The sequence below is a fragment of the Prunus avium genome, chromosome 8 (assembly GCF_965620075.1).
Source record: "Prunus avium chromosome 8, drPruAviu1.hap1.1, whole genome shotgun sequence".
Lineage (NCBI taxonomy): Eukaryota > Viridiplantae > Streptophyta > Magnoliopsida > Rosales > Rosaceae > Prunus > Prunus avium.
Window position 1 is genome coordinate 40,099,167 of NC_142291.1, and position 12,063 is coordinate 40,111,229.

General features: G+C 41.5%; 1 protein-coding gene and 1 long non-coding RNA gene across 2 annotated transcripts; both read right to left on the reverse strand.

Moving 5' to 3' along the window:
• Positions 1 to 2,931: 2,931 nt before the first annotated feature.
• LOC110749361 (uncharacterized) lies at positions 2,932 to 4,204 on the reverse strand. Its single transcript, XM_021949452.2, has one exon. The coding sequence runs from the start codon at positions 3,634 to 3,636 to the stop codon at positions 3,184 to 3,186; it is 453 nt and encodes a 150-aa protein (XP_021805144.1). The 5' UTR covers positions 3,637 to 4,204; the 3' UTR covers positions 2,932 to 3,183.
• Positions 4,205 to 5,012: 808 nt separating this feature from the next.
• LOC110749405 (uncharacterized) lies at positions 5,013 to 6,951 on the reverse strand. The gene is made up of 3 exons (XR_015826581.1): positions 6,774 to 6,951; positions 6,504 to 6,584; positions 5,013 to 6,401 (listed from the first exon to the last, which is right to left on the reverse strand). It is a non-coding gene; the product is annotated as an uncharacterized LOC110749405 (long non-coding RNA).
• Positions 6,952 to 12,063: the final 5,112 nt, after the last annotated feature.

Genomic DNA, 12,063 nt, shown 5'->3' on the forward strand with positions numbered 1-12,063 from the left:
AAGGTTTAAATTTTAATCTAATACGTGACGTTTTAATTTCTGGAATATAAATCTGAGTTTGGATACTGGTAGAAATCTAGAAATAGTAAAGTATAAAATAAATACAATGCATATGTATGTATGACATCGCAGAGCCTCGTAGAAGGAAAGAGGGGAAGGAGCCAGCTGTTCTCCTGTCTTGTATCAAAATGACGATTGCAACCCGGGCCACGGGGCAAAGCCTCTTCACTCCACATCCGGACGGTTGTACATGTCACGCATCCTCTTTTCTTGACTTCTTGTGATCTGATTTTTACTTTTCTGCTTCCCTTTTTATTTTTATAACTTTTTCATGTAGGTGTGTGTGTGGTGGAGCGAGAGATTAATTTAGGAATTAGGACTTGTGGTTTTATTTATATCGTACTGCAGATTGCACTTGCCATAATAATTTGCCTACAAAAACTTAGCAAAACATGTACTAATTTAATTTCTCTTCTAAGTTTTATCGTATGTCTAACATCGCAACAAACTACAACAATTTCATTTTCTACACTGACTGTTTTTCAGGATAATGTACCCTCAATAACTTTGGTGTGTGTTTATGTACAAAATGACATTTCCATAAAATCATAAGAGTATCTATTAAATTTTGCACAAAAACATCTCCCAAATCCTAGCAGCTCTCTACCTCTATGTCTTAAAGAAATATTCCATAGAGGGTGGAGGTGGAAGAAGAGTCACTGCCCCTCCTCCCCCTCCTCTCTTCTGGTATTTTCCTTTTAGGTTAGTGAATAGGTTTACTGGGGCGTTTTGAATAAAAAGCCCCTTATGGTGGTTTCTTCTAAGCCATGGTTAGATTGAAGTCTCCCATCACCCATTTTAGTCTATGTTCTCAATCAAATCCTACTCCCAAAATCCGCTTCCTAACGCCGCTTATGTTCTTTAAATTTGATTCTACATCGTCTTTGACAGAAGTTGTTGCAAATCACCCAATTATTCTTTGGCAAAGTTGTTGTTTTTGTTTATTTGTTCGCTTTTATGCTCAGCTAGAGCGGTGGTGGGTGTGGCCGTAATGGGTCTTCTTCATGTAGTGGTGGTAGGGTTAGTTTAGGTTCACGAGTTGATTTAGGGTTTTGGTTATGTTGAATTTGTGAGTTTTATTTGGGCTTATGACTAATTGTGGTGATGAGGGCTAATAGTTTTAGTGCGGCTTTGGTCTGCGTTAGTTTTGTTTTTAGCATATTAGTTTGTTATCCTCATAGAATTGGTATTTTAGATATCTTATTGATATCTTTAATTATACCATTAAAGTTTATCTAAAGAAATTTCTATTAAGTGTCGTTGTTTTCATTTTACATAGTGGTCTTGGATACGAATCAGAATACGATGTTCGGCTATTTTCCTTCAATTTATAACTACCCCTATGTTCTGTGTTATGCTCACTACAGTAGCACCACACCACCATGACATGAGATGAGATACTCTCTCTCTCTCTCTCTCTCTCTCTCTCTCTCTCAAAGAAAAAAGCCGTTTGATCTATCTATCGTCATCATAATTGAATTTGAAAGAGAATGGGAGCCCACACCACAAGGAATCATTCAGCAAAAGTCTCTGTACGTAGTTTACACGAATTCGTAGAAGGGCCCCGCAGAATCTATGCTGCTATGCTGATTTGTCATTTTGCTTGCACACATTTATCACACGTATATATATATATATAATATATGTATGTATGTCGACCCAATTGGAAATTTGCACGAAATTCAAAGACCTTGGGAAAGTCTTTAGCTCAAGCAGAAAACATCAGAAGAGCTCAGGCTTTTCCAGGCCAGGAGCGTTGGTGTAGACCAGCTGGGAGGTCAAACCAATGGCGTGGAACCACGTGGAGTCGATCAGTGATCCCCCTCCCTGTGATGTCGTCAAGTCCCATTGAGTTGAAGGGGACGCAGGTAGGCGTACGGTACTCTCTCTCTCGCGCAACGCAACACACAGCTGTGTTTTGTGTTTGTGGTCATGCTATGCCGATGCTTTTATATTATACTTTGTGAAGCGTGCTCCTCGCCTCGGTTGACACAACACCATTACAGTCCGTACGCCTCACTTCTCTAACGCCAGCCTGGCCTCTCTCTGCAATCTGCATTATCAATAATATTAATATTAATATTCAAGTTGTGCGTTTTATACACAAGTTGCATTTTAACAATTCGATTCGATCCCAACAAAAATAACATTTCGATTCGAGAAAGCCCAACACAAAGAAAAACCCTCCGGTTTAGGCCAGAAGTGGCTGGCCGAGCATAGCCCAACATGCATGTATTTCCTATTTCGGGGTTGCATATGAACAGGGCTAGGTTTTGCTGCGAATAGCCCAGCCCAGTATAAATAAACCCAATGCTCTGCTGGAATAAGTTGACTTGTAGCCCACAAACAAGACATAGCATTATGATTAAGGGAACGGAAAGAAAGGAAGGACGCGATTGAGTGGTGTCTGCCAACTGGCGATAGTCAACGATACATGTGAAATCCAATCCAAGGAATCATCATGTAAAGGAAACCCACTGTTTTTATTTATTTATTTATTCATTAGAATTATAAGTTTTTTATGAGTAATGGAATGATGTAGTTGAACTTGAATAACATATAAAAAGACGTGGATCGATCAATTATCCGCCTAAGAAATCTCATCTCTCCGTTCCTTTGCAAAGAAAAACATCATCTCTTCTTCTTCGTCTTCTTCATCTTATAAAAGGAACAAAACTTGAGTAACAATATCAACGTTGACGTGTACAACACTGAACTGTTTCGTGTTTCATGCGTTTAATGGCTTTTAATTAATAACTCACAACTCACAACCTTTGTCGGCCGGTTGTTCCCCGCCTTTGATTAATCAATGGCAATTGCCAAACTTATTTGATTCGATATGAGCTACAAGATACGATGAGCCACATGCACTTTTACTTGGAAAAGATGCGTTACTTATTTGCTTCATTATATTCATCAACAAAATTATAATAATAATCTATCTCTATCACCACCAGGCTGCCAGGCTGCCAGGCTCCAGCAACGAATTCATTCATATTATTATGATCTTATTACAACAAGAGATTACTAAAATCTTAACTTACAACGGAAACACACAACAACATTTTTATCTTTCACTTGTTGTGCGTGCAGGCTGCACCGTGTGTGATGTCCGGATTTACCTTACCGTCGGCTAACGATTTCTGAGCCAAACTTGGCTGCGTCGCGGGCCACCAACTGACCTTGCGCCAGCATCAGTGACTTGTAGATCTCGACAATCATCTTCTCATCATACTCCTTAAGTGGGCCCTTCCCGAAGGAACCGGTACCGTAGTCGCACATGGGCCCACCGTAGCCGGTACTAAACATCCCCGAGTTAGCGAATCCCAGCATCAGTTTGACATAGGCGTCCCGGAGCCAAACCAACAACTTCTTCGGCGAAGGCATTCTTCTGATTCTCAGGAAGCTCAGCTTCAGCTTCCGACTCATTTTGATTTTTATTCGGATCCGCCGCGCACGCCTTTTGCGGCCCGAACGCACCTCCGTCAGTCGACCCGACCCACTTAGCTTCTCGTAGCCTCTCCTCCGCCAGTAGCCTCTCAAACCTTTGTACATGCTTGTAGAGACACCTTCCATTGTTCTTGCCGCGCGCTGCTTCTATCTTTCCACTTTAATTTTGTAATCTCTCTCTCTCTCTCTCTCTAAAATTAGTTTACAGTGTCGATAAGATATGAGGGAGAGAGAGCAAAGTGAGAGGTGGGTGTCGGAAAGAAAAGGGATAATTTATAATCCAATTCTCAATCTCAATCTCAATCTCAATTCTCAATGTATATATGATAATATGAATATCAAGGTAAACATAATAATAATATTATATAATAAGAGAGGTGGTGATCTAGTGGTCATAAATGAGAGGGGGCTACCTGCATTTCTCAAGCGTGTCCTATTAGTCCATATTGAATGTGGGTGGGTGGGCGCGGCTCGTGCCACATGCATATGATGCTCCACGTCGTTGGATCATTTTTCAACCTTGTTCCATTATTATTACTTACAGCTCGTGCTACGATTGCACAGCGCTTAGGGGTGGGCGCAGTTAAAATTGAAAAAAGAAGACTATACGACATGAATGAGGTCGTTTCACCATGAACATGAATCTACGATGAATCTAATTACTTCCTCATTCATACGAGGAAAAAAGTAAAATAAACCAATAACCTCCTCATTCATACTTAACTTTGTAGGTATTGAATAAGCAATCTCTTTCAAATCCAACAGATTTGTCACACATTAATTAATTCCTGCAATTCAAAGTCACACAGCCTGCTGTAACTTTTACACCTCATACTAAACATAATTAATAGAGTTGGCCGCTACATGGGCCCCCAACCCAACCATCAGCATACCATATTAGCATGCATTCCCTTACCTTACATTATTCAATTACAAAATTAACTTGTTAAGGTAAATAAATTAGGTGAATTAGGTAAATGGAGCTGTTTGTTGGGAATAAGTTAACAGCGTCAATGAGTGAACCTCCAAATCCAAACCAAATCATTTTTGTTATCAGTAAGAAAATTTTCAACTTTCAACAAACCTGGAAGAGAGGAAGAGAGGAAGAGAGGAAGAGAGGATGCTCCGGCTCCCGGTGTTGGAGCCCAACCTAATAAATAATTTTCCTAGATTGGGCTGGGCCTTACCTGTTCCTTTCCTTAGGGTTAGGGATATATCTATATCTATGTCTCTGACTCCGAGTCAGTATTTTGGGTGACCACACAGAACCTACCTAACCTAAGTGCCAAACCGATGTGCTGTAATGTAACCGCATGCGGTAGTGGGACCAAAGCAGCCGATCGAATAATACAATTAGGATATCAATTCCTTAATAATCTATGGTATAACATGTATTCATATTAAGAATGGAAAATATAAAACAATATGTAATTGCGAAAATTTGAACTAATTAACACTCTGATTAATTACCAGGTTACAGTCTTACAGACATATACAACAACTAAAAAGTTAAATACTTATTTATTCATATAATAACGCGATGAATGACATCATGAAATGAAAAGTTACATCAGAAAGGAATGAATTATATAATATGTTCCATGTTTAAGAGGGGGAAACACATTAATATTACACACTAGAGCTAATCGCGCTTCAGTGAAGAAGGCCTTATTACAGAAGAAAAGAATAGCTTAGCTAGGGAGAGAGAGAGAGAGGCATATATCATGTCACATGCAGTATCAGTACTGAACTAGCTAGCTAGCTACTTGCCAACAGTTATTTGTTACCTACTTACCTAGAAGAAGAAGAAGAAGCAACTTGAAGTGAACAACACAAATATGGAAGCAAGAGTGGAGCAGGAGGAGTGCATTCTCGAATGAACCGATTTAGAAGGATAAGGCAGTGGTGGAGGATAATTATCTGTAGGATAAAAGGGTGGGCCAATTGGGTTGCCTGGAACAAAGGGTGGAGGTGGCGTCCGGTTCGGGGGTAATGGGGGCACATCTTCCCCTGGAGGGGGAGAAGAGGAGGGGGTTCCGCCGCAAACGTCACAAGGAGGAGGATGCACAGGTGAGGGTGGTAGTGGTGGTGGTGGGCATTCAGGGAGAGCTGGCGGTGGTGGAGAAGGCGGTAAAGGAGGTGGTGGGCATTCAGGGAGAGCTGGCGGTGGTGGAGAAGGCGGTGCAGGAGGTGGTGGTAGCGGTGGTGATGATGGCACAGGGCATGGGTTGGGACACTCATAACACATTGTGCAGGTTGTTTCGTCTTTGGACACTGCTGCTGCTAGTACAACTGGTGAAGCATAAGCATGCAGTAGCATGACATGGAGAGTAGTGGTGAGGGTGAGTGTGATTCGCATTGAAAGGGGAATTGAATTAGCCATAGAGAAGAGATAGAAGACTTGCTGTCAATCGATACAATAGTAATAATATGAGAGATGATATTAATGTTGATCAAGACTGGTTCATGTCATGACTATATATAAAGACAATGTTGATTTGGTAGAGAGCTGGGAGCCAAGTGTGCATGTGTATTGGTGACCGCACCCTTTGTCGGTGTTTTATCTTCTACGATATACCCTCCCCCACCACCCCCACACAACCCCCCATCAAAATAATTTATTATAAATAATATAAAAAGGACAATAGTTACATACGTACGTGTTACTCAAAAACAGTGCCATCAGATATATAGCTATATATTAGCTAACTGCAGCAGTTGGAGTTGGAGATGTACAGAAATGTTTAAGTTAACTAGTAGTAGAATGGTATGATATCACAGGTGCATTATGTATTCCAAAAATTACCTCCAAGTACTTCCCAACTGATTCCTAGTAATAATATTTTTAGTAACACTTGCACTTTCATTAGCAACCCACGCACCAAAGGCATCTACAATTATTTATGCAACTTTCATTTGTCAGACGATTCAATTTTTTTTTTCTTTTTGCCAGACATATATAGCAGTATTATAACAAGGATCCAAACACATACACTGAGGTTGAACAATGAATCTGCCCTTCTCTCCCCTTTTCATTGTCTTGATAGCTTTTGGCAATGCTGAACAAAAATGGCCTGAAACACACACACACAAAACCCCACGTTAATATTCAATTATCACAAATTGGTATAATCACAACTGCATTAACAACAAAATTCCAATAAAAACATCAAAATTGAGGTTGACAGAACTGTGATTACATGCTAACACAATATAATAACCAATACAGAACTCAAATTGATGATAATGAGGCATCAGAGTACCAAGAACTTCACTCAAATCACCAGGCTGCTCATTCCTCTCTCCTTTCTCGATAATCTTCTTCACAATCCCACCATCTTTGCTCAAATCCACCACTGTGTTACACGAAACGAGTTCGACTTCGAATCAAACAACAGCATTGGACGGCACAACAGAGCCACCCCCACAAACAACACCATAGCCCAGTGTTAATGATGTAGTCAATTAACATGTGTTAATTATGTAGTCAATTAATATTTGGCACCTACTATGTTTGGCACCTACAATATTTGGGGGGCTTGACTAGGTTGGTTGCCTAACTAGGTTGGTTGCCTAACTTGGTGGGCTTAGGAACTTGTATATATATGTGTTGATTGTAAGTAATGAAAGACATAAGAAAGAATTCTAAACCAGAAAATCTTTACACAAATCTCTACACTTTGTTTGGCATGGTATCAGAGCAATCGATTTTGGTTGCCTCTGCATAACCTTGTTCTTACCTTGTTCTTGCCTTGTTCTACCTTGTTCTTACCTTGTTCTTACCTTGTTCTACCTTGTTCTTACCTTATTCTTGCCTTACCTTGCCTCTACTTAATCTTGCCTTTACTTCTTTGCTCCTATATTGTTCCAACACAAAACTTGTGTTGAGTTCCCTTGGTTGTTTTATCCTTCCGCTGCATATACTTATCCCGACTTATCTCATGGGTGACGCCTCCGACTCCTCCAAGGCTAACTCCTCTACTCCACCAGTCCGCTCCTCTCACGACTACCCTTCTCAAATCACTCCAGATAAGTTGGATGGGTCCAACTACTCTGCATGGTCTCGTAGTGTTCGTTTGGCCATAACAAGTCGGCGTATGGCTGGTTTCATTAATGGTAAAAAATCTGCCCCTGCCATTGATGACCCCAGCTATGACACTTGGGATGAAGACAATTGTTTGGTGCAGTCATGGCTCCTCAACTCCATGACCAAGAATGTTCGTGCCTTATTTGATCACTGCCCAACAGCTTGTAAGGTGTGGGAAGCAGCTCAGAAAACCTATACTGTTACTCAGAATAGCTCTAAGTTGTACCAGCTCCGCCGTCAGTCAGTCACCACCTCTCAGAATGGTGAGCCTGTGAGTGTTTTCTATGAAAAATTGCATCTAATTTGGCAGGAAATCGACGTCCTTCGTCCTTGTAAGCACACCAATCCTGATGGTGTGGCGCTTCACCAACAAGCACTCGATGCCGATCGAGTGTACGATTTCTTGGGAGGACTCGATCCTCAATATGATTCAGTCCGTAGCCGGATCCTTGCTATGAACCCAATACCACCTGTCCTTGAAGCTTATGCACTTGTGATGGAGGAAGATAGTCGCCAATCCTCCATGATTGGAAGTAGCAGTGCCATGGCAGTCAAGCCCTATCGGGCACCCCACCGTGCATCCTCTGGGCTGCCCCCTCGTGGCCTTAAACCTGATGATGCAAAAGGAACTCGAAAATGTACCCATTGTGGTGGTGATCACCTTGTCGAAAAATGCTTTAAACTTCATGGTTATCCTGAGTGGTGGGATACACACAAGACCCGCAATATGACACCCAAAGCTGCTTGTGTCATGACTACCGATGCATCCCCGTCTCCTGCCTTGCTCTCTAACTCCAACCCCAACTCAGGTACGCATCCCACTACATGGATAATTGATACTGGTGCCACTGATCATATGACTTTTGACTCTAACCTTTTTTCTAAACTGTCTACTCAGTCCCGCCATCCTTACATTACTAGTGCCAATGGGGTCCCTTCTAATGTTGCTGGAGAAGGGACCATATCACTTTCCCCTTCTCTAGTTTTACCCCATACACTCTTAGTTCCGTCTATTAATTGCAATTTATTATCAGTTGGAAAATTACTTGATTCACATAATTGTTATGCCACCTTTTATCCTTCTCATTGTACATTTCAGGATCTTTTGACTCACGAGACGATTGGACATGGTAAACGGAGAGGGGGGTTGTATTCTTTGACAGTCTCACCACCGCCACCACCACGTGCCGCTCATACTCATGTTCCAAACTCACATGCTCACCAACAGATTTGGCTCTGGCATCGTCGCTTAGGACATCCATCTTTTGCTTATCTTCGCCGGTTGTTTCCATCTTTATTTCGAGGTCTAGTTGATCAAAAATTTCAGTGTGAAACGTGTGTATTGGCCAAAAGCCATCGTGCCGTATTTCCCACAAGTGATAATAAAACAGAATTTCCTTTTGAGTTGGTTCACTCTGATGTTTGGGGTCCTGCTAAAATCTCTTCTAATGGCAAAAGATGGTTTGTTACATTTATAGATGACTGCACCCGCATGACATGGGTGTACTTGCTCGCCCATAAAAGTGATGTTACTACCACAATCCGGGAATTCCATGCTATGATCACCACTCAGTTCCAAGCATCCATCAAAGTGTTCCGGTCCGACAATGGTGGGGAGTATGTAAATGGTGCCTTAGCTCAATTCTTCAAGGACCAAGGCATCATCCATCAAACCTCCACACCCTTCACTCCACAACAAAATGGTGTCGCCGAACGGAAGAATCGCCAATTACTTGAAGTTGCCCGTGCCTACATGCTTGATAAATCAGTTCCTCACCACTTATGGGGTCATGCTCTTCTCTCTGCAGTCTATGTGATTAATCGAGTGCCTAGTAGTGTTCTGGATTTCCGAACTCCACTAGATACCTTGGCTCATCACATCTCTCTTCCTACCATCCTTAAGTTGCCTCCTCGTGTGTTCGGTTGTGTTGTTTATGCTCATGTTCCTTCTCATCAACGGAGTAAGCTGGATCCGTGTGCCCTCCGATGTGTGTTTGTTGGATATGGCTTGAATCAAAAAGGATACAAGTGTTACCATCCTCCTACTCAAAAGCTCTTTGTCACTATGGATGCCACTTTTCATGAAGATTTGGCCTACTTTGTGGTTTCCAAGACCCCTTCTCTTCAGGGGGAGAGGGGGAGTGAAGAGAAGGACTCATCATTTGAAGAGACGATCGAAAAATATACTGAAAAAAATGGAGAAGTGCCTGAGGCGACCAGTCACGAAGAATCCAGCGACCAGTCGCGTTTTCACAGAGTTGAAAATCCTGAAGATCTTGATCTTCTCAGTTCTGACCTCAGTGAAGACCTTGAGACTATGGAACCAGAAGGTGATCCAGATGCCTCAGATGATCAACTACAAAATACAACCCCTCTTGCCCTGCCACAGCATCATTCGTCTAGTGATGAAGAAGTACTTGAGGTAATCACTGAGCCACCTAATGTTGCACCATATATACTTCCACCTAGATCCACTAGGGGAAAACCTAAACCTCAATATTGCCCTGACCTTAATGCTAAATCTAAATACCCCATCAATAACCATGTGTCCACTCATAGATTGTCAAAGTCATATGCATCATTTGTCAATCAATTATCTACTGTATGTGTTCCAAGTAAGTGGCAGGATGCTGTGACAGATTCTAGATGGATTGAAGCAATGGCAATTGAAATGGAAGCTTTGAAAAAGAATTCTACATGGGAAATGGTTCCTTTACCACATGGGAAGCAACCAGTTGGATGTCGGTGGATATACACTGTTAAATACAAAGCTGATGGATCCATAGACCGATACAAAGCTCGATTAGTGGCCAAGGGATATACACAAACATATGGAATTGACTACCAGGAGACGTTTGCACCAGTTGCCAAAATCAATACTGTACGTGTTCTCATATCCTTGGCTGCAAATCTTGACTGGCCACTACTGCAATATGATGTAAAGAATGCATTTCTTCATGGGGACTTACAAGAAGAAGTATATATGGATCCACCACCAGGGATTCCTATGACATCCGGTCCTAATACCGTATGCAAGCTAAGAAAATCTCTGTATGGGCTAAAGCAATCACCCCGAGCCTGGTTTGGGAGATTTACTGATTCCATGAAGCGATTTGGGTACACTCCGAGTAGCTCAGATCACACATTATTCTTAAAGCATCGTGGTGGAAAGCTTACGGCCCTGATCATTTATGTAGATGATATGGTGGTTACCGGTAATGACAATGAAGAGATGCATAATCTACAGAAGCTCCTTGGAAGTGAATTTGAGATGAAGGAACTGGGTGAGTTACAATATTTTCTTGGCATTGAGGTTGCTAGATCTAAACATGGCATATTTCTATCCCAAAGAAAGTATGTGTTAGATTTGTTGACAGAAACAGGAATGCTGGATTGCAAGCCAGCTGACACACCTATTGAACAGAATCACAAATTGGGAATGTATCCAGATCAAGCTCCTACTGATAAAGAAAGGTATCAAAGGTTAGTTGGGCGATTGATTTATCTATCCCACACACGCCCTGACATAGCTTATGCTGTGAGTATGGTAAGCCAATTCATGCATCAACCAAGTGAAGCTCACATGAATGGAGTAATACGGATAATGCGATACTTGAAGACTGCCCCTGGAAAAGGATTGATGTTCTCCAAACATACACACATGGATCTTGAAGGATACACTGATGCTGATTGGGCAGGGTGTATCACGGATAGACGTTCAACTTCTGGATATTTTACATTTGTGGGTGGCAACTTAGTTACTTGGAGGAGTAAGAAACAAAGAGTTGTAGCAAGATCCAGTGCTGAAGCTGAGTTTAGAGGAATGGCTCAAGGAGTATGTGAATTGCTTTGGTTGCGGAGATTACTAAAGAATCTTGGCATTAAACAAGTGAATGCCACAAACCTATATTGTGACAATAAAGCTGCCATCGAGATAGCACATAATCCAGTACAACACGACCGTACTAAACATGTGGAAGTCGATCGACACTTCATCAAAGAAAAACTGGAAAAAAAGATGATTAAGTTTCCGTTCGTAAACTCAGAAAATCAACTGGCTGATATTCTGACAAAGGCAGTGTCAAGTAGAGTTTTCAATGAGTCTATTGACAAGTTGGGCATGCGTGACATCTTTGCACCAACTTGAGGGGGAGTGTTAATGATGTAGTCAATTAACATGTGTTAATTATGTAGTCAATTAATGTTTGGCACCTACTATGTTTGGCACCTACAATATTTGGGGGGCTTGACTAGGTTGGTTGCCTAACTAGGTTGGTTGCCTAACTTGGTGGGCTTAGGAACTTGTATATATATGTGTTGATTGTAAGTAATGAAAGACATAAGAAAGAATTCTAAACCAGAAAATCTTTACACAAATCTCTACACTTTGTTTGGCACCCAGCTCAGCAGGCAATGTGAACAATACAATCTCTCCCTTCTTCATACAGACCACGCCATGGTCCAAA

Coding starts and splice junctions, on each gene's coding strand:
- LOC110749361 (XM_021949452.2), bottom strand. CDS start 3,636: ATGGAAGGTGTCTCTACAAGCATGTACAAAGGTTTGAGAGGCTACTGG.